The sequence below is a fragment of the Trematomus bernacchii genome, unplaced genomic scaffold, assembly GCF_902827165.1.
Source record: "Trematomus bernacchii unplaced genomic scaffold, fTreBer1.1, whole genome shotgun sequence".
Taxonomy (NCBI): Eukaryota; Metazoa; Chordata; class Actinopteri; order Perciformes; family Nototheniidae; genus Trematomus; species Trematomus bernacchii.
The window spans coordinates 1,305,753-1,329,590 of record NW_022987668.1 but is presented as its reverse complement, the minus strand read 5'-3'; the positions used below and the strand labels follow the sequence as shown (position 1 = coordinate 1,329,590).

The window sequence follows — 23,838 nt, the reverse complement described above, 5'->3', positions numbered from 1 at the left end:
GCTGGGGTGGAAGCTGGGGGTGGAAGCTGGGGTGGAAGCTGGGGTGGAAGCTGGGGTGGAGCTGGGGTGGTGGGGGGGCAGGCGAGCAGCAGCAACATGAAACACAGCAGCAGCAACATGAACGTAGCAATAGCAAGTGAACACAGCAGTGGCAGCAGCAGCATGAGCGAGGCAGAGGCAGGAAGACCTGGCAGCTTCAATAGAGCGGCATGTTTAGGAGAATGTGTTTGGTTGGTTGTAAGAGGGACGAGGTGCGTCACGTGTTAATGTATGATTGGTGCTCGAGTTGACTACCTGAACTAGCTCGCAGGCTTCGCCCCATTTGATGCATTTGCCTTTTAGTCTAGGGGGGAAGGTCTAGGTAAGGCTGGTCCAAGATCCCTCTATCTTTTTTGGCAGATTCTCCTTTATAGTTAATTTTATTATAAATAAAATGTGTTTTTATTTGTAATCAGAAGCTCAGGTTTGGTGTTTAAATTACAAGTTGAAGGGTTTCATTTTGCCTTGTAGCTGTAACTGGAGAGGGAGAACAGAGTTGACACTGATCAAGGGTATAATGACGGTGACGAAGATAAAGAAGGAGACCATGGAGATGATGAAGTGGATCAAGATAAATGAAAGTAATTTATTACCTTGCTTGTGAACATGTATAAGAGTTGTTTGCTTGCTGTACGCTTGTGTTTCTGCCTGGAATTGAACCAGCAACCAGAAACATCAATGAATCATTATCATGTCTAACCCTGGGCTTAACCCTTAAAAATCACTTAACTTTTCATATATTGCCTTGTATATCTTTACTGTAACATAGCCCTTGGCATAATTTAACCGAAGATCTACAGGAGCTGTCTCCGTATTCCTTCAGAGTGTTATCCACGATCTGATCCCTCCTACACTCCTCGCTGCCATGAGAGATAATTAGATCAGATGCTGTGTCTTAATTAATTTGCGTAGCAGAAGTGTTATTGGTATCAGAGGCGGCGGCGGCTGACATTGAACACCACAGGACGCAGCTGAGTCGAAGGCAAACTCTGAGATGCCACAGAGATAACGTATCGCGAGCAGTTTAATGAGCAAGTTAATGAGATGGAAGATGTAGCGCATATATAGGAGTGAACGCCTGCAGTTCCTCCAGAGTTGCTGAAAAAATCTTCCTCCTTATGCTACCTTAGGTACGTGTTAGTTATTCAGAACAGCCACAATGCAGCCACTGTAGGTGTCAGGGTTTGGGCAGGGTGTTGGACACAAAAGTAGTAAAAAGAGGATAGCAGGTATATATATTACACAGTGAGCTTTTATTCATCACAATCTGATATATGGAATGGTTTGGAGCAGGATTTAAAACAAAGCACAAGCATAATTCAGTTTAAAAGGATGTACAGAAACACTTTTTTGGAAAACTATGAGAATGAAGAGAGGTGACTGAAGATGAGAAATTATTGTATATGTATGTATAAATGTAAATGTAAGTAGGAATAACTTACATAATGACTTAAAGGACAATCATTGATCAAGTAAGGGGTGGGAATTAATAAGCATTTGCTTCCTCCTACTCCCTTTCGGACACATATGATTTTATGATTTTTTTAATTATTATTATTAATATGAAGACTTTTTTGTTGAATATATACATATTATCATGAATGTGGATAAATACTGTATTTTAACAATACGGTATTCTGTTTTTCACATTTGTTATTTTTTATTTGTTATTTTTTTTAATCTGTTCGAAATAAAGATTGAAATGAAATGAATATACAAAACAAGCTATCACAAAACATGGGGAGCAGGCAATGTAAAATCCAACAAAGAATAAACTGAACATGCACAGAGCAGGAATGGCATGAGGAACACGAGTAGGAACATTGAAAGGAACACAGGGAATCAGGAACCAGACGGGAACAAAGGCATCGGACTGACAAAGAAAACTTAACAGACAGTCATATACTGTATAGCAGTGGCTCAAACTGTCAGTCCAAACGTATGCTCTCATTCAGTGCAACGGCAAGGGCATTCTCTCAAGGATATAGAATACCTTGGTTGAAGGATATTCTACCCAGAGACCCAGAACAAGATCTGATTGATTGCTTTTCTTTTCTAACACAAAACCACTGAAATGCGTAGTGCATGGTCCGAGAAGGACAAACAAATCAACGTAACACTGTAATATTACAGATCAACAACACAGATACGATTCTCATTTATTCATTTTATATACATTTTATTACATTTTATTTATATAATGAAATCGATTTTTTGTTTGTTTTATCTGAGTGTTCCAGGGTATTCTCTGAATACCTTGAAGGCCCTGACGGTTCGCCACTGCTGTATAGAGATGGGACTAATTACATTAACACAACAAAGCTGGAGTGGGCAGGTAAGGACACAAGGATCTGAGCTAACACATAAGGATGCTAATGAGAGAGGCCCTGAAATGGAGCTTTGAGGAACTCCACACTTCATATTTGTCCGCTCAAATGTGTAATCATCTATGGCCACAAGATAATCCCTGTCCTTCAAAGTAGGTTAAAAAAGAGGAGGATAACAAGTGTGTCTTCATTTCTTATCATTATAAATAAATACAAACTTTTGAACATTAAAGCATGTAACATTTCTCAGTAGAGGCACAACATATGAACCTGAAAATTAGCACTAAATCCTCTTTAAAATCTCTGGGTGTAAAACAGCGGCAGCAGGATGACGTTTAGGAGACCATTGTTTCAGCACCCCTCTTCTGAAATGTGTTTGTGAAACTGAACGCCTGCCAACTCCTGTCAAGAACTGCTGATCAGTAGCTTACACACACTGTTCCACCTGTGAAATACGGCTTCAGGAATCAATAAGAGGAAACATTAGAGGGAGATCATCAGAGCTCAAGTATTCAACAGGTGATTATGTTTTAACGTTTCTTCGGGGGCAGAGGGCGTAACACAAATACAGAATGAAGTATGACTGCAGCAGTAGTGATATGGGCTCAGAACAGTCTCATTATATACACATGCACACAGAAGGATTCACACTTGTATTTCATGATCCACACTTGTGTTTTTCAATGCACACACACATGTTTTCCGTTTCATATACATAAATAAAATCCAAATACAGAAAAAGGTTTTACATATGTATTTTTGATCCTCACATATTTGTTTTCCACTCTCAGTACATTGCCACTTTCCGAACAGGAAATGCACGCAAATACAAGCTTTTATATTATTAAGGTACATTGCCACTTTCCGTGGGTGCTAGACAGTGAACTGGTGGACCTCTGTCGCCTGTCAAAGCGGTGGTGGCGAAGTCGATAGGGAGTTGGCTTGGCAACTGGAAGGTCACGGCAAGACCAAGTGCTACCGAGGTGTCCCTGAGCAAGGCACCGTTCCCTACAATGCTCCCCGGGCAGATGGGGCTCAAAGCCATGGAAGGCAACCCATCTAGGAGAAGGATACTCTGAACTAAAACCAGGACTGAGAGGAGTTGCGCCCCCCAGTCCTTAATCAGCATAGTAAAGCCAACCATGAAGAACAAAGCCATCCCAAATCCTATATGGAGAACCGGGATGACTGGAAGCGACGATGGAGGGCTCGTCTGCGGACGACCTAGAGAGAAAGAAAGCAACTTCAGATGGCCAGTCCGCCCCTACCGGTACCGAGGTGGGCCGATCGGAGTGGCCCAACCGGCCCACTTCGGTACGTCCCGATGGCCAGTCCGCCACTGCTTCGGCATACAGTATAAGTGTTGCACGGCCAGATACGGCTCGAGAAGCTGACTCCCAGCATGAAACTCGAGCGATTATTCGCATCGCGTCCGGTGTGAACGCACCATTATTACAACAAGTATTATATAATTACAAAATAACATCGCCACTCTCAGTACAGCGCCACTTTCCGAACAGGTAATGCACGCAAATAAAATATTTTACATTATTATTATTATTAATAATAATAATAATATATATATAAATAAAAACATCTTGTATTTTAGTTACACCCGCTATTAATTAATTTTGTCAACATTGGACCTTGACACCGTCCACATACTGTAGCTATAGTGAAATAATATAATCGAAAACATTAAGCCTCTTTGATTTAATAATCGGAGCTGAAACCTCTCTGCCATCTCATATAACACACACTTCCTTATTTATCTTTGAATAATAATACCGTCAAAATAAAGACGACTATGCTACGGTCCTTCGGTCCTGAGATTAGCGCCTGCAGGCTCCATGGACCTGTCAGCTCCGGACAGCGCAAAATGCGTATATGAAGTGCTACGTCATGAACGCAAGAAATCATACCCTCATGTGATTGGCTTAGAATGAAGGAGATATCTGATTGGCTATAGATAGAAAAAATTACAAGTAGGCCTACGAATCGGGTGACCGTCAGGGGAGTCTCAAAAAACCCACACACGAATGCACAGCGATCCATGCACAGAAAGCGGGTTGTGTTTGCAGGTTCAGAGGTTTTAAACGGAACACAAATATGTGAGGATCAAAAATACATATGTAAAACTTTTTTCTGTATTTGGATTTTATTTACATGTATATGAAACGGAACACATTTGTGTGTGCATTGACAAACACAAGTGTGGATCCGGAAATACAAGTTTGAATCCTTCTGTGTGCATGAGTGTATTATGAGACTGTTCTGAGCCCATATAGTGATGGCAGTGAGATGAAGAAGCTATATGTGTCACTGACCTGCACCACACACACACACACACACACACACACACACACACACACACACACACACACACACACACACACACACACACACACACACACACACACACACACACACACACACACACAGTCTGTCTTTGATGTTTAATCTAGGCTACTGCAGTGTTGAAGGCTAAATGGGTGCAAATGGTGAGCATTGTACAAACTCTGAATGTACAAAGTCCGACTGGCATCAATATCATGGGTAAAGAAGTGAAGTCCCTTCTGTATAAAAGTTGTTTTGCAGTGTGTTAGAAATGTTTTTGCCTCTGGTTTCCTGTGTCTCAGGTTTCTTTATGGTGAATATAGTTGTATCTTCTCTGATTTGGTTACATTGAAAAGCCTGAGGACGTTTTTGCTCAAATGACGAAAATTAAAATATTTATGCAATGAGAGCCATTTTCTGTGACAGTAAAGAGTCATGTTCTTGTTCATGTCATTAAGTAGTAGCTGCCAGCTATTTTGAAGATGTATGCTGTTTGATTCAATGTTCAAATGAGTCTAACTTCTTTTTTAAATTATGAATATGGAACATGGACTAACATTAAGCTTTTCGTCTAATACACTTAGGATTTCTTTATTCATGCTTCGCTCCACTGGAAAAGCCTTCAAATGCGTCGTTCAAGGGATAAAGTCAGTCGTGTTTTCCAAGCCAGTTCAGCAATTACAGTCTAATTTTCCATTCATGAGCCAGATTCTGTAACCTTCTGTAACTCTGCAGCTGTGGGGGTTTCAGTTTTCTGTCTTTGTAGATGGGATGAAAGTTAAACCTGCCCAACTCAGAGTAAAAAAGGATTTGCTGAAGAGTTGCACTCTTTCGTTTTCCAAGATTTTAATCATTGTTGTTATCTTGTGATATCTTGGTATCTCAATATCTTAAAAGGACATTTTAATCCTTGAATGTGCGTGTGTGTCATCATGGGAGACTTTGCCATGAGTATTTCTGTCTGTCTGTGGTTTTGTCACTTTGATAGTTGCAACACACATAAACGTTGGATTTGAAAAAGTCTTTGACCTGGACAAAGGGCGCCAAGTGGACAGGTATATGGTGTCTAGTTTATGATTATATTTTGCCCTTTGTGTGGCATTTTCTGCATGAAAGTGGATTTAGGTATAATCTTTAGTAAATGTTTTTATTTTCGTGCTTGCAAAAAGCTCATATCAGTATTTTGTTTCTCTCCTGGGACATGTCTCCAGGCTTTAATGTTCAAACAGCTCTTTATTTTTCTCATACTGCCTGTGCTGCAGCACCTCTTTTCACCCTCTGTCTGAAACCAGAGCCCAGTCTGCTCTGATTGGTTAGCTGGCCGGCTCTGTTGTGATTGGTCAACCGCTTAGAGATGTCCCGCCCCTTAGCCTATCACGTACAATGTGTTGGAGCGCTAGCCAATAGAAGCACGAGTGTAGTATGTTTTGTGTTGTGCTGTTGTGCCACATGTATTGTTCACATTTATGTTTCTTTTTGTCTTTGTTTTGTTATAATGCCTTGTGCGGAATGCTTTGGCAATACTATGTTCAAAATGTGGTCATGCCAATAAAACCCCTTTGTATTGTATTGTATTGTATTGTGTTACATAGTGATGTCACTATCTTCCGGAAGTAAACAAAGGAGTCCAATCGAGGCATTTCAGGTGTATATAACACACTACATGGAAAGAAAGACTCCAAAAAGCATAATAGGGCCTCTTTAAATTGTAGCGCTGCTCCAATAGAGGAGAAGTTTCGTTGTGATGATGGGAGCACACTTGACATTCTGCCACAAACTTAGTGAATCCATAAACTAATAAGGACTTTGAACCAGACTTGTCTTGTGCTTCCCAAGGTGCTATTTATGTTTTCCGTGCCCTTGTCCCAAATTAGTTGTTGGTGAGCCAGTGAGCACAGTTAGGACATGCATCAGTGAACACAAGAGCAGCCCCAACAGGAAAGACAACTGCTGTTTCTGACAATTTCCTGCATGGACACTTTCTCAACCTTCAAATTCAACAATGTATGCAGAGGGTCAGGCCCTCCCAGCAGGGGAGCGGACAACAAACACTTTCTGTTCAGAGCAGACACCCAGTGGACTTAATCTGTGTCGAAGGAACATCATCAGGAACTTGAGTTTGTTGGTTTTTCTGCATGTTATGAACTTTGCAAGGATTTTTTTATGTGATTGGTACAAGGGAAAGTTTTCAGATTTGCACGTCAGATTATTAATATATATATTTTTTTAAATAGTTTGATTTTGTCAATGCACTTTTGTTAGATAATGCAGTTTTGTCAGTTTACCTTTTATCCGTTTTGCAAGCAAGTAGCACCCAAATGTAGTCGATGCAATTGAATACACTACCCTTGTATCGTGGTGTTATGTTAAATGTTTGTTTTCCTTGTATCATGTCTTCACTTTTGTCCTTGTTTGATGTTGCAAATGGAGCTGCTGTGATGCAAGTCAAGTTTCAGACTTGATCTGACAATAAATTATTATCGTATTGCAATACATACTGTTTCATACATGATAACGGCAACTACTAACTGAACTTAACAGCACCTCAATAGTATAACTTGCAATACTTTTATGTTGTTCTTTTGCAGTGGATTACGCTCTACTGTAAGTGATCTTACTTGTACACACACTCTACTGTATATATATTTTTGCACAAATATATTGACTGACATTTTCTGGATGGATAAGCTTCAGAAGGCAAGAGTCACATCGGTGTACCAGATTTCTGCTTTATGACTCTCATGAAGCTGGAAGCATTGTTTTGCCGCCTGCAGGCAGAGGATGTGCTGATTCCCACAGTAGCTCAGAATCAGTTTGACAGACAGGATCTTTGCTCGAGCCAGCGAGGCGTGCAGGGAGGCAGCCAGACAGGTCAGAGCAGAAAACACCAGACCGGTCTGATGAAGTGCAGCGCCACAATTCACACTCAAGTCAAAATAGCTTACGGACATTTCAAAAAAGTTAGTGAGATTGCTGCAGAAAACTTTCAAATTCTGCTCCTCAATTCTTAATTAAAGATTAGTACTCACACACCCACATACTCAAGTCCCTCTGCTACCCCTATAGTAGTTAAAGGAATCAATTTAATTGAACAGAAAACGTACATATTTGACTGGGATTGATAATGTTTTTTTAGGAGTAAGAGAAAACATTTCATGGCAGTGCTTACACAGCTTTCCTGGGTTCAATTAGAGATCCTAATTATTTTTAAGATGTTTAATGATTATTATTATGTCTGAAATACTTGGGAATCCTTCAGTTTATTTAGTTTCTGAGCAATAGTGCTGACTAAAACTGAGTGCTTTACTAAAAGGGTCTTTCATGCACTCAGAATGTCACTTTGTATAAAAAATGACATCTAAATCTGACATGTAAATCGTGATGTAACTATACATTGCATGCACTATTTATGCTGCTCTCGCTTCTGTCCTTTTACCCTTATATAACATCTCAAATTAAATGAGTGCATAAGTGGTGGAGAAAAAAAGCATGCATTTCATTACAGTTTCAGATTTCAAAACAGAAAAAGTATATTATTCACATTATTAAAACAAATGCACATATTTAATTGGAAGCCGCGGCCTTGACTCTGCTTGGTCAAACTACGGATTGAGGTTGTGCAGGTCTGCAAAAAACACAATTTATTTTGAGGATTATGGTTCATATTTGAGGGCAAAAGCAGGCTTTGGTGTGATTACTGTGCTCGGAGATGCATGGCTTAATGAATACTGTATTGTGAGAGATGCACAGTGAGCTGCACTGAACTGTGAATGACCAGGACCCTGTACTGTATATCTATTGATGAAGTGGAAGAATATGCTCTCAGCTTGATTCAACCCCATCTAGTGTTGATATTTCAGGAACATAGCAAAGTGGATGCTATGGATGTAGAGAGGGATGGATGAAAGGATACTGGTGAAGCGATAAATAATGATTAGACACGTGTCATGGGTGTGCTGAGAGTCCTGAGAGCTTTATTGTGCTCTCGAGCTTTCATTGTGACATTGTGAGAGCTGACAGAGTGAGGAAAACTGATGATTCACAATACCTCTGTTTAAGCCAAGGGGCTGTGGAGCTAAAACTCTTTCAGCAGGCATTATATCCAGTCCTCTGTGTCCATGTCTGTGTCAAAAGTACAAAAAACGTTTCGGTGTGTCAGAGAATAACCTCACCAAAAGTGCAGTCAGTTTCACGAACAACTGAATGGTTTCTGTTCGATTCTGTTCTGTGTTTTTAAAGATAAACATGGAAGTCAAGTAGAGCTAAACAAGCTAGGCTAAGCTAAGCTGGCAGTTGATGAGCTACTGAGACAGTGCCTGTGTAACCAAACATAACAATCTATTAGCATTCTACTTATTTCTCTGCAATGCTTAGCTTTTCTTACCAATAGTGATGTTATTAGGGCTGTATTAAGCTTAGTTTTTCCAATGCAGAGCTAAAGAGAGTTCAGAGCTAATGCTACTGCTAAAGCTAGCTAGAGGAAAAAGCAGATTTACACAATAATTTTTCATTTTCTAGTAGGTTAGATGTTTGATGAGGTGAACGTACATCAAGGTTCGGAAACATTATTATTATATTCAGTGAGCTGTTGAGAGCCCCGTATTTTAATAAAACGGTTGATTTGCACTGAAACTGCAGGAAGACATTACCGCTCTAAGAAAAGACATCTCACATTGTTTCCACATGTATAGGACTGTCAAATGAAGAGTGCACCACTTTGCTAGAATCTGATCGATACTGTGGTGATCAGTTTGACATTTTAAGTGTTTCAGTGTGTGACTTGACTGCTGATTGAGGTGCAGATTGATGGCTTTCAGTGGAAAATGCACCATGTTATTACGCTTATATATTTCTTCAGAGGCTCAGTGTGAAGAGTCTCTTTATTTTATCCTGTGAGGCTGATCAATAATAGCATTTCAATCCAGTCTCTATATACTGCAGTCACCTTTAATATGAGGGTAATACAACATTTGAAGCGTGTCCATAGAGGTTTCTGCTTATTTCTTTCTAAAGATTCTGAATAAAAAGGACACATACTAAGTGTCTATTTTAAACATGACTGCCCTACTTAAACCACTAAATGAATTGAGTTTGTCCAGGCCAGCTCTCCTTAAAGCTATTAGGAGTAAATCATGTATGCAAGAGAGAGTAATATCTATTTTAACTTTTCACAGGATTGTCTTCACTACTGCGCAGTGTTTCGAGAAGAGGTTTGTGCTCAAGATTTATCTCCACTTGCTGATGATGTGTCAGACGATTTTGTGCTTCCCTGGTTTTAGTCAAGTCAGAAGAAGAAATTAGTTTCATATTTTGGAAGTCAGCAGCATTTTGTATCCACCACAAGACATCCTATAATTCCTCTACTTTTGTAGTGTCTCCTCTGAGTCTCTTAGCCACTGGCCAGAAGTGCAATTTGCCCCTCAAGCTTTTACATTATTTCTGGGTCTATAATAATGTATAATTGGTACAGCGATAAAGATAGAAGATATGTTTTATATTCTTGTGACATTATTGCTGCTGCTATACTTTTAGTATTACTTAAAGAGGCCCTATTATGCGTTTTGGTTGTATTCCCTTTCCTGTAGTGTGTTATATAGGTTTCTGTGCATGTAAATGGTCTGCAAAGGCTAAAATCCCAAAGCTTCCTCCAGAGGGAATCTCTCCCACATTGTACGTGATAGTCTAAGGGGCGGGACATCTCTAAGCGGTTGACCAATCACAACAGAGCCGACCAGCTAACCAATCAGAGCAGACTGGGCTCTGGTTTCAGACAGAGGGTGAAAAGAGGCAGTATGAGAAAAATAAAGAGCTTTTTGAACCTGAAAGCATGGAGACATGTCACAGTTCATGTCAGGTTTGCAATGCACAATGATGGAACATATACCTCAGACTTATTGTAACAGATTTTTCTAACAGCGTGCAGACAACTCACGACGATAAACAAAAGCCGGATAAAATCAAAGCCCCATGAAAGAGAGACCAAAGTCAAAGCATCTCTGTAAGTTCCCTCAACGGGCAGGAATCCAATATCAAAGCAGCGAGGCCAAGTCTGATTAACGATTGACTAAACAAAGTAAAGACAGCTCAAGATCCTTCATTAATATAATCTCCCCAAGAGATACATCTCTGCTCTCAGAGATATTCTCCTCTCAGCGATAGAGGAAACATCCATTAACAATTTAAGGCTCCTGCATATAAATGCTCATTAATGTATAGAAATATTCATAGAAAAACTGTATCTTTTAGTGTCTGTGAGTCAGTGAAACAGGGTGTGTCTTTTTACAAAATCTATATCCATCAGAGTGTATATGGTATGGTAAGCCACCTCAGAGGCCAGTTAGTCTAATGAATGTCTCTGTCAGTCAAAAAGCAGTTAACACAAGGTTGATATATAAGGCTTAATAATTGGGGATAAAGTTCAATAAATCTCAGACTTTAGGAAGGCGTTCTTACTTTGAAAAGACTGAAAGGACCTCAACGATCAGTGGTATGTTTCCTAAGAGTTCTGTAGTTATTATAAACCATTTGTCTCCTCTGTTGTGTTTCACAGAGGTGTGTCACAGTCCTCTCGTATCCAATCTGCTGCCATCGTCCTTCAGAAGCTCCTCACAGTTGTCGGGCAGCCACGGCCCGGGGTTTGCTAAACTGAACCGGAGAGAAGGTGAGTGACAGTGACTACCATCATCTTTGCTGATATTTTCCGGTGGCACTCTGTTCTCACTGTTCGACTAACAAATATTGAACAATTTGTTTGATTGCATGCATCCGTCTTACGCTGCAGAACGAAATCTAGAATGTGTAATCTACTGACGTTTTGTGGCCAAAAGCAATAATGGACAGGAAATAGCTAGTGCAGGATTGTAATCAGATAAAAACAGAAGCTAGCAATGCTAACAAGCTAATAACAGCATTCCAATCTATTTCTTTGCTTTGTTTGTTGTTTTTGCTGTGCTATATTTGGGCCTCAACAAGGATATTAACAAACTAAATGTCTTGTGAGAGTACCTGTGTCTGCTTGATGTCTTAGTGAGCACTTCATTGCTCATAGGTTAGCTATTAGCTCATGCTAATCAAACTGAAAATGTTGGACCTTGGGTTGTTATTCTTTATGTTGGTTGCGAATACATTTTCCAAAATGTTGATTTTCTTTCAGTTTCTGAACTTAGTGATGGTCTTTTCAGCTTTACCTTAATACAGATGCACAGTTCATTAGTGCCGCATGAGGTTGTGGACATGCAAAAACACCTGTAGCATTAGGGCTGTGCAATTAATCGTATTTTAATCGCAATTACGATTTTGGCCTGCCACAATTACGAAAACAACATAATCGAAAAAAAACAATTATTTTGCTTTGCTAGGTTGTGACATATTTTATCTAATTTATTTTTATTTATCATATTTATATATGTTTAGTAGCTTGTTGAAGTGTGCTCCAAAATATTTGTTGATCTTGTTTATTGGTATTTATTATTTTGATATTATTTATTTAAATGTATCATTTATTTTATTTATTTTTGTATTGGTTTTTCAGTTGAATTATACGTTCAGGGTAATCAACAGTTAAAAAGATACTGTTCAAATTATTATTTGTATTTGTTTTAAAGTTCAATAAATAGATGTTTTCAAAGTCAATGAATAATCGTATTTAATAATCGTGATATCAATTATTGACCCAAATAATCGTGATTATGATTTTTGCCATAATCGCACAGCCCTATGTAGCATACTGTGTTTGAAGAAAATATACAGAAATAAAGGTTTATTAAGGTAAAGTAAGGATTTTCATGATAATATCTGACCCACCATCAAGGGACTGCATGTTGCTGCTAATAAGGAACAAGCACCCCCTTAGGCTCGCACCGCAGTGTGATCTTTCATTCATTCCATCTCTCGCTCAGCTATACTCCGGAGTATACGCATATAACATTTAGCAGTTTAACATCAATAAATTATCGCTGCAATCTTGTCCTCTTTTCTCCTCACTCTTTTTAATGAATGTATTTATTTGAACACCCTGAGTTTCCACCAAAAAATAAGTAGTGAAAGGAAGCTCCCCTGTGTTTCTGTTTGTTTCTGATGCGTTGCAGCGGCACTGCTCGCCCCATAATGTAGCACCCTGCAGGACACACAACATCAAAGACACACAAACAGACAGACACCTGACGGGGTATGGAATAACAGATAAAACTAAAAACCAAAGTATATCTGGTGTTTTCTTAGTTTTCAGGTAATTGTGATGCAGGTGTAAATCAAACACTTTGCAAAAGGTTATTTGTCACCAGAAGGATTGCAAAAAGTAGCAAAAACGACTTTATGTGGGGGGCTTTGAGGATACATACCTTTGTTTTTTTGCACGCTGCGGCAGGATAATTGAACGGAGATGAGAATCAGACGGAAAAGTTAGGATGGCTTTGTGTTTAATACAATAAACAATATTAATGATTCTCTCCACCTGGGAGACTGCAGGAATCACACTCTGCAGGGTGCTGTCTTCTGGGTGTGTGTGATGGGAGAAGCTGTGAGCAAACACACATGTTGAGTTCCTTCACTGTAGTTCTGGCTGTTTACTGATTGGAGTTCAATCTTCGTTAACGAGAAAGGGAAGGGAAATCAGATGGTGTGGTGCCAGAAGTGAGTTTATCTGCACGAAGCAAAAAGAGAGAAGCAAAAAGATGCGGAAGAAATGAAACATGACGGAAAGATAAATCATCATTGTGTAACTTCTATTGGCTCCAACACATTGTCAAGAAAGCGATAGAATTACTAACAAAGAATTGCTAACAAAGCACTTATATACTAACTAAGGACTGGCTTATCTAAAGCTAGTTGAGTAGCACTTGAAATGTTTTGGCTCTATGAAACCTGATGTACTTATATGATTCTGTTTTCTTCTAGTTTGTATCTTCTTGGTCGAATGCACTTATTGTAAGTCACTTTGGATAAAAGCATCAGCTAAATGCAATGTAATAATAATAGTAAAAGGCTGAGGGGCGGGACATCTCTAAGCGGTTGACCAAGCCGACTAGCTAACCAATCAGAGCAGACTGGGCTCTGATTTCAGACAGAGGGTGAAAAGAGGTGCTGCAGCACAGGTAGTATGAGAAAAATCAAGAGCTTTTTGAACATTACAGCATGGAGACATGTCCCAGTAGAGACACTACATATATATATGAACCTGAAAATGTACATAATAGGGCCTATAGATGTCAAGCAATCGCAGAGCTTTCAGTGCCTAAAATCTCCCCTCTTAGCTCTTGTTTTTCCTTGTCAATGATTTCTTGCTAACAATAACAGCTCTCAGTTTGCAAAACCTTATTGATTACTTGCCTGCGATTTGAATTGAATTAAACTCATCAATAAATCTAATGAGCAGTTTTCAAAGCAAACACACACGTTAACCAAAACTGCTCTAATTCCAGATTCCCAGCTGTTCTCTGTATAAATCATTGAATAAATGAACATCCCCCCGGTGGTTGTTCTCCTCCAGCTGCTGCTCCTCATCCTCTGCAGTCACTCTGCAGGAGGAGACGCCTCTTTCAGACTTAATTTACCAGCTAAATGAGCAGGGAATCTTCGAGGAGCTTTTTCTGCTTCCTGCAAACACTTGCTGGTGCTCTATTAACTTTTGGATTAACCCATTAGAGCTTTGGGGTGAATGCACATTTAAAATATTACTCTTTCAAGATGCATATTTTCCAATTACAAATAATTTGTTTAGGCAATTTGTCGGCTGTTTTTACTGCGTGACTCAGGTCAAATCTAAATAAAAAACACGTATTTTAATTTGTTTTCCTTTTTTTACCTGGAGGCTTCTAGTAAAAGTATGTTGAAAAAACTGTTATCGCCCAGGGACACTTACATGTACATTAAATTGACTTAAAGCAAGACTGCACCAGGATTTTCATATTTTTCAATAAAAACCTATTGCCATTAGAATAGTTGGTTTAATAACATTAAAATCTCCATTGTGGCTGAAAATTAAATAAAACCGCATTCATCCACATTGCAGCTTTTTCTCCAGCACTGCCGGATGTTATTTTACAAATGTTCAAACATTATTGAAATGACCAAATATAATAATTCGGGCAGAACTGAACGCTAATTTAGTGACATTAGGGACATACTTTATATTAGATGAGACTAAGCAGGTAAAGCACTGAAGGTAAAACCTCTTATTCTGTTGTATCAATGTAAAGTGCAAATCCAAATAGTTGATGATTAACATCTGTATACAAAATATGATTTTATAAGCACTTACTGTAAATTACTGGACATCCAGCTCCACAGTTCTCAGACTGACAGACTGTCACAATAAGAGACATCCTGTCAGAATAAGAGACATCCTATCAGAATAAGAGACTTCCTGTCAGAATAAGAGACGTCCTGTCAGAATAAGAGACGTCCTGTCAGAATAAGAGACGTCCTGTCAGAATAAGAGTGCATTATTGATGGCCAAAGGGACTTTTCTTTAGCTTGTGGTGAAGCTGTCAGCACTGTTTTGCAGAATAACTTGGTTCTGCCTCTCTTGCACCAGCTGTTATCCAGACATTGAATCCAAGATATCTCAACTCTTCAAAATGTGCAGAGGGCATTTCAACATATTTTATTCCGGGCATACAGATACTGCATTGATACAGTGATCTCTACCAACGCAGGAGTAAGTCATGTAACTTGGGAATGGCAAAGTTACAATAACTGCCTCTGGACAGAATCAGATTTCTCTAATGATCATGAGGTCTCAGCTCCAAAAAACTTGACTGTTTGAAAGTAAAAAACTCTGACCTTAGGGTCTGATTCATCAAATGTAATTCTTAAGGGAAATGTGGGAGTTGTATGAGGAGATACAAAGGCCAAAGCTAGCACAACATTTGTACATCCTCTCACTCCACTGATAAGTGACTCGACTGGCAGAAAGCCCAGACTCAAATCCTTTTTGAGAACTTTTTTACAGACATCAATATATTTCTATCATCTATGGCAGTCACTACAAAGGGAGTTTGGACAAAGGGAGTTTGGACAAAGGGACGGCACTTCAAAATCATCCTGAAGTGAGCTTTTTCAAATATAGAGAGAAGTTTTGAAAGAATCAAAAACACAGCCTCTCCAAAATTGGTGTCATGGGATTTTGAAAAAGTGTTTCCAAGTGGTCGTTCGCTTTTAGCTTCTATCTTTGTGAGGGCCATTTCTGGCAGAAGTGGTTTACAATGAGTGGCCCCCAAAGTCATGGTTGAAGTAAGGGATGGCCAATTGTCAAAGAGGCTAGGTTAAGGGTGATTGGAAATGCTAATTATCCTTATGCGTTCACACACACACACACACACACACACACACGTTCACACACACACACACACACACACACACACACACACACACACACACACACACACACACACACACACACACACACACACACACACACACACACACACACACACACACACACACACACACACACACACACACACACACACACACACACACACACACACACATACCTTTTTGGTACTTCAATAATGTAATGTCTCCTTCGTATGGTCTTCTGCCTCATACTCAGAATATATGAAGCTCTGCCATGGACTAACATTTCAATATTGTATACGGCTGTTATCCGAAATGGCTCATCTGCTGCTAACATTATTCACAGAACAATCATTAAGACACAGATTAAACAAATGTTACTTTCTAAAATTAAACAGCATGTTTTAAAAAAGGTTCCCTTTTAATTTCCCTGCACTCCCAACTGAGTTTCTTAAGAAAAGTGTGCTAAGAATGTATGCAATTATCAGTTTTTCTTCCGTCCATTTTCTTTGCAAATACCCAAATATGATGTGATGTTGAAACAGAAGCTTCTCATATTTCTGAGCATGCTGTCTGTGCACGTGTCCCTGCAGGAGCTGGAGGCTGGTCTCCTCTGAGCTCGGACAGATATCAGTGGCTGCAGGTGGACCTCGGGGAGCGGACACACATCACCGCTGTTTCCACGCAGGGTCGCTACGGCAGCTCTGATTGGCTGACGGCCTACCTGCTGATGTTCAGCGACACGGGACACAACTGGAGACAGTACCGGCAGGAAGACAGTATTGGGGTGAGTGATTTAAATACATGAAATAAAGCTGTGTTAAGTGGAAGAATCTGACACTAAAGCATCAAAACAGACAGACATTTTGACATGTCAGTGTATGAAAGCATATATAATTAACAATGGCTCTGTTTTATTCAAGTGTGGCAGTGAGACAGGGACCCTCAAACCAAATTCAGTCATCATGTGATTTATTTAAAAACCACACCTGTGTCAAAACAATAATGTTGACATGAATAATTTTGCATATAATTTGCTGATAATTCATGTTTTTCCCTGACATTATAAATGGCTTTATAATGTCATTTTTATCCGTGAAATAAACAAGTTTGAAAAATGTAAATTGAAGAAGTGTAGAATAAAATGTCTCTGACATGACCTATACCGAATTCTCTCATTTAGAAAGTCAATATTGCCACATTAATAATAGTCTAGCTGAACAGAAGGCAGAACAAAACCAAGGGGAAAACATTCAGCCGAAACACACAGCTGTAAAAAATAACGCTGGTTTAAAGAGTAAAAAAGCCGGAAAAAGACAAAGTGTATGGGTTTATATTTCCCATTGCTGTCTCTGTAATTATTTTAAATATGTTTTACCTACTTTAACTCTTAAATGTATAGTTACTACACATGATACATTACATGTTAGACGTTTTTATCCAAAGCGACTTACATACTCAATACTGTAGACCAGTGGTTCCCAAACTTTTTGTGCCCAAGGCACACCAAAGGACAAGTAAAAATCTCAAGGCACACCTATTGTGCAAAATAGCCCTAAAACACGTGTTATCACTCATATCATGTAAAATATCTGTAAATGTGCATAATTATTTACTAATGCCAAATAAAATGTGACAAAGACAACTATATTACTCATGAAATATTTATTAACGAAATATTTCAGAAATTAATTTGAAACTTTATCAAATTAGGCTTCATCAAAGCAGCAACACACTCATTTAAACCAGTCAGGTCACAAAATAAAAAATTGTGGAGGATCAGGCTTTGGTGGTCGGCTCCCATCTCGGCGCACAGCTGGGAGAAGAGGCGAGATTTCAGGGGCCTTGATTTGATGTAATTCACCATCTGCACAGCCTGGTTCAGCACCTCAGTCAACTCCGGGGGCATGGTTTTGGCAACTAATGCCTCTCTATGCAAAATGCAGTGGTTTGTCACGATATTGATTGATTGAATTGATTGAAAAGTTTATTAACAGCTTGTATATTGGGTACAGTACAGTACAGCTCAAAACATACAATTGTTAAGGGGATGCAGACCAGAGAAAGACTTTCGTCTTGTTTACATCAGGGTCCCCCATTTCCAATTCATCATATCATTTAAGACATATAAGACATATTTGACATACAGATGGCTTATTTACAATTTACATACAGGTGGTTTTTTACATACAGATGGCTTATTTACAATTTTCATTTTAGATTTCGTTCTAATACATCCTAACCGGACATTTAAGACATACCAAGTCTACAGATATACAGTTAGTAACAGAGTCTAAAATGCGAGTATATACATAGATGGGGGGGGGAAGCTGTCCATTGTACGACAGGTTGAGATTTGTACCATTACCGGGGCCAGTTTTGCAATGCTTTCCCCCGAAGGTGCTCTTTAAGAGAGGTTTTGAAGGTAAGTATAGTTTTACTTTCCTTTACAGTTGTGGGAAGAGCGTTCCACCTTGATGTGGCATAATTGCGAAACGTGTATTCCCCTTTTTTTGTGCCAAATCTGGGTTTTACATGATTTGTGGAGCTCCCTCTGGTGTTATGATCATGGTATTCCTTGACCTTTGGGAAGAATTTTGACATGTACATGGGTACCATAGAGGTGTAGTGGATCTTGTAGACCAGGCCCATTGCAAGTAGCTGTACTCTGTCGTCTACTCTAAGCCATCCTAGGTTGTCAAAGTGGGCAGAGGTGAGGTGGGTTCTAGATGAAAGGTCAAGCAGTAGTCTGACCAGTTTATTTTGCGATGTTTGAAGTTTTATTTTTAGCGCCTTGGAGGTGCTATGGTACCATGACGTGCAAGCATAGTCATAGTACCCTTGAATGAGTGCTCCTGCCAGAGTTTTCAGGGTGTTTTTGTTTACCAGAGAGGAGATCCGGTATAGGAATCTAGTTCTTTGATTGACTTTTTTTATTACATTGGATGCCATTTTGTCACAGGAGAGGTTTGCCTCAAGAATAGATCCTAGGTATGTAATTTCCTTCTTACTTGTGACAATAATGTCACCCACTGCAACTGAGAAGTCGTCGGATTTGCTGAGATTATGTTTCGAACCGAAGAGAATGGACTCTGTTTTACCCAGGTGTAATGATAATTTATTATCGGCGAGCCAGGTGCAGATTCTGCCGAGCTCGGAGCTGAGGGTTTTTTCAACCTGCAATCTGCTCCTGTCAGAGACCAGCAGGGCTGAGTCGTCCGCGAACAGGAACAAGTTGCAGTCACATGCTGATGACATGTCATTTGCATAAATTAGGAACAGTAACGGACCTAATATGCTTCCTTGTGGAACACCACAGCTCACTGGGAGGGGGGGGGACAGAGTACCGTTTACCTCCACCATCTGTTCTCTCCCCTCCAGGTAGGATTGCATCCAGCCCACCGATAGTTTATCAAAACCAATTGCTTTTAGCTTGTCAATCAGAATGGGGTGATTGACAGTGTCGAAAGCCTTTTGTAGGTCCAGCATCACCATGCCGCAGTATTTACCCTCGTCCACCTCTTGTTTGATGTGGTCGTTCAAATAAAGAAGGCATGTGTCAGTGGAGTGGGATGTTCTAAAGCCAGATTGAAATTCATAGATTAGTTTCTTTTCTGCGAGGTACTTTTCGACCTGTTCATATACTATTTTTTCCATGACTTTCGAGATGGAGGTAAGTATAGAAACAGGGCGGTAGTTGCCTGGGTCCAATTTGCTGCCCTTTTTGTGCAGGGGGGTTACTCTTGCAATTTTGAAGTCTTTGGGTACTTTTCCCTGTTTTATGGAGAGGTTAATTATGTGAGCTATGACTGGTGAGATGGCGGTTGCTGTGTCTCTGAGGAATTTGGAGGGGATATTGTCGTGGCCAGTGGCCTTGTTAGGTTTGAGGGCGCTCAGTTTAATGAGTACCTCTGCTGTTGTTACCCTTGCTAGACTGAAATCATCTTTGCGTACCCCTAGGTTTTTGTAGTAGGTCATGATGTGATCTACTCCAAAAAGCCCTGAGTGGGAGGGTAATTTATTTACAAGAGTTGTGGCTATGTTTGTGAAAAAAATGTTCAAGTACTTGGCCACATCCAGTTTGTCTGTGATGAGCCTGTTATCTGTCTTTATGTTTAAGTTTGAAAATCTCGTTTTGAGTTTTTTACTGCAGCCAAGCTGGTTATTGAGTAATTTCCAAAGTTCACGGGGTTTATTTTTGTTTTCCTCAGTTTTGTCATTGATGAAATTCTTTTTGGCAGTTTTGATCATGGAGCTTACGTAATTTCTTAGTCTGTTTCTTTCAATTTTTAGTTCAGTCACGTGGGCCTGGAGTTCACTGCTCGTGCTTTTGGAAAGCATTGACTGACTTTTATGAAACTCAGAGCATTTTTTGTCTCTGGTTTTCATGGCGGTCAGTATGCCGGAGTGCATCCACGGCTCAGCGCGATTTTTTACCCTGGTTGTTCTTAGGGGGGCCAAATCATTGAGTATTGCAGAGAATTTGTTTTTGAAACCAAGCCATGTTTCTTCAACTTGTGTACCACTGAGCTCATCTGACCAGTCCAGGCTCTCCAGTTCTAGGTTAAAGGCCTCGCTAGAGTAGTTTTTGAGGTCTCTAGATATGACTGTTTTGTGACAGCCGGCCTTTTGTTTTAGCTTTTTGCGGGTACAGAATATCATATAATGATCACTTAAACCGCATGCTATAACCCCTTTACTGGAGATCCTGGACCTGTCAGAGGTCAGAATGAGATCAATGGTAGTTTGTGTTGTTTCACATACCCGGGTGGGTTGGGTGATTAGCTGGCTGATCACAAATCCTACTGAAGGACTTGAAGACGGACGTGTCTTTACGTTGCATATCCGTGTTCCAGTCTCCAGTATATGTGGGTTTTGTGCTCTCACCTTAGCAATACATCCTTTCACTCTCCCCGTCATGCTTGCCGCACCATCTGTGCAAAGACTGACGCACATATTCCAGGTCAGACTGTTCTCTTTTAAATAGTTATTAGTTGCCCTGAATATTTCTTCTCCCGTAGTATGGCTTTCCATTTCTTTGCAAAAGAAAAACGTCTCTTTGATAGAGTCAGCATTAGGGATGCCAGCGATTATTCGATTTTTCGAATATTCGTTACAGTCTCCATAATCGAAAATTATTTTTAAAATTCGATTTTATTTATATATATTTTTATTATTATTTATGTTTTTCTTTTCTTTTTTCTGGCTTAGTTTCAACCAAAATATAGACTAATGCTAATAGTAATAGTATTAATAATTGTAAATGGCCATTGGTCACACCACCAGTTTGTTTTACTGTAAACTTGGAGGAAGAGTGCAGACTGCTGCTGCCTGCTGCAGCCTGCTACACACCGACCCCCCCCCCCCCCCCCCTCTCTCTCCGTCACACGTGCAATTGGCGATATACAGAACAGTGAGAACAACACAACTAAAGATGAACAAAGCGGCACGTTCAAAGAAGCGAAGTGACTAGTGCAAATGAAGTAAAATGCAACCTCTGCGAAAAGACTTTTTTTTCTCTCCCGCGGCGAATAATCGAGTAATATTCGCCAGGGCTGTCCGATTTTCGAATTTGAAAATTTGAATTTCAGTTTCTGGCATCCCTAGTCAGCATCAACATATCTGACGTTTGCCAGAAGTTGGGCAGCCCCACTTATGTCAGTAGGTTCGTCTATTTGTAGGGAAAATCTGCCGCTCGCCACTGAAGCCATAAGACAGGTAACTTTCATGATACTGTCTGCTGACAGTTTTTTTCCTCTTTTCTTTCGGTGGTGGGTTGTCGGCAGTCTCTGCACTGGTGGTTGGTGGTTTGCTCCGCACAAGAAAACGCTCCATTTTCCCTCTTGCGTGTTTCTCTGTTTTAATGTTGTCCTTCAGCCTTCGATGTGTCACGGTCTTATAATTCCCACCTGCAACTGCGTTAACAGCGAAATATGGGGTTCTGTGAGGATTTTTTTTTAAAGAATTGTTTTTAGGTATAGAGTTTGCCTCTGTATTATGAAATGAGTGCATACAAAGTACTGATATAGTAAATTAAAAAATAATTATTTTTGTGTAGTTGTATATTGCAATAATAACGTATGGTTGTCACAAAATCCCACGGCACACCCGGACTTGCCTCACGGCACACCGTTTGGGAACCACTGCTGTAGACAATCCCCACAGGAGCAATTTGGGGTGAAGTGTCTTGCCCAGGGACACAACGACATGCTGACTGCAGTGGGGTTTGAACCTGTGCTCCCCTGATCCGAACACCAGCGCACTAGTCCACTGCGCCACAGCCTCCCCATACAAAATGTTTGTCACCATTTTTTGACTAAAGTTCATCAACACAACAATCAAAGTGTGACAAAATGGTAAAAATCCCTAGTCAAAAGTATGAGTATTTGAAGCAATGCTGTTATATTGCAAATTATAAAATGGACTCTGGCTCAGGAGGTAGGGAAGGTATTGCAAGAATTTAAGGTAGATTCCTGGCTTTTCCTGTCCACACGTCAGGGCGTAATTGGGCGCTAAACTAAAACCCAAAATAGCTCCTGAAGGTTGGACATTATGGTGTGAGTGTGTGTGTGAATGAGAAGCAGAATTATAAAGCTTTGTAATAAAAACTATTTATAAAGGCAGTCCATTTACCAGATATTCATTTGAAAGCAGCCCCTTTTAAAATTCCTAAAGCTTCATCCTGCAGACAGCACCTTGTGCAGAAAATAACAGCTTTAAAACCAAACCAGCGCTGAAGAGACTGCTGTTATTACCAGCCATTTTACCTTTTTCCCCTTAAAGGTCCCATGTCATGGCCATTTCTACTGATCATAATTCCATTGTTGAGGTCTACTAAAATAGATTTATATTGTGCAATTTTCCAAACTCACATTGGTTTCTCATACAGCATCTCTGTATAGTATGTGTATTCACTCTCTGTCCTAAACGGCTTGTTGGAGCTACTGCCCCCCCCCCTCCCTGTGAGCCCATTGGCCGTCTGCGAGACAGCGAGACACAGCGAAACCTAGCCCGAAACACACACACACCCGCAGCCTGGCTGGGAGTTTGTGTGTGTGCCCAGGCTGAGTTCCGCGGTGTCTCGCTGTCTCGCCGACCCCCCACACCAGTGAGCCAGCTCAAACTGTCCCGCTCCAGCGAGCCTCGCAACGTCCCGCCGAGTGTGTGTGTGTGAGAAAGTCCGCGGATTGGTCCAACCGTAACGGCTCTGCGGACGTCACGTAACGGGAGGCGTGTGGTGCAGTGGGTTGTGCGTTGGTGTTCGGATCAGGGGGTCACAGGTTCAAACCCCACTTCAGTCAGCATGTCGTTGTGTCCCTGGGCAAGACACTTCACCCCAAATTGCTCCTGTGGGGATTGCCCACTTGAGTATGTAAGTCGCTTTGAATAAAAGCGTCTAACAAGTGTCATGTAATGTAATGTAATGTAACGGCTCCGCAGATTGGTCGCCGTTACGTTCCGTTACATCACTATACCCGAAATACATCACTATACCCAAGAAGTAAACAATGGAAAAAGAGAAATCCCCAACGAGGTGTTCTGGGGCAGCATAGACAGGTCTTTTCTGTGTTAGAGTTTTACTCGCTACAGGGTGTACTTTGAGGGTTTGTGACTCTGCAGACCGTTTACATGCAGAAAAACCTTCATAACACACAAGGGGACGGGTAATAACCAGAAAAGCATGACATGGGACCTTTAATTATGATTATTTATGTTTATCAGATGGACTATAAAAATATCACGGACACAACACACACTGGAGCAGCGCACTTATTTAGAAAAACTCTGCCATGAAATAAACGTAAAAATAAAAACCCTCTCGATAAAATCTGAAGGA

The 23,838-nt window shown here is 40.2% G+C and overlaps 1 protein-coding gene across 1 annotated transcript in view; it reads left to right on the top strand.

The window, feature by feature from the left end:
• Nucleotides 1-3,566: 3,566 nt before the first annotated feature.
• The window catches only part of LOC117487213 (contactin-associated protein-like 4), a 70,389-nt gene continuing 50,117 nt past the window's right edge, over nucleotides 3,567-23,838 (top strand). Inside the window, exons 1-4 of the mRNA XM_034135884.1 lie at nucleotides 3,567-3,680; nucleotides 7,478-7,574; nucleotides 11,254-11,364; nucleotides 16,595-16,788. Of these exons, the coding sequence (XP_033991775.1) occupies nucleotides 3,567-3,680; nucleotides 7,478-7,574; nucleotides 11,254-11,364; nucleotides 16,595-16,788 (516 nt within the window). The remainder of the gene's footprint in view (nucleotides 3,681-7,477; nucleotides 7,575-11,253; nucleotides 11,365-16,594; nucleotides 16,789-23,838) is intronic.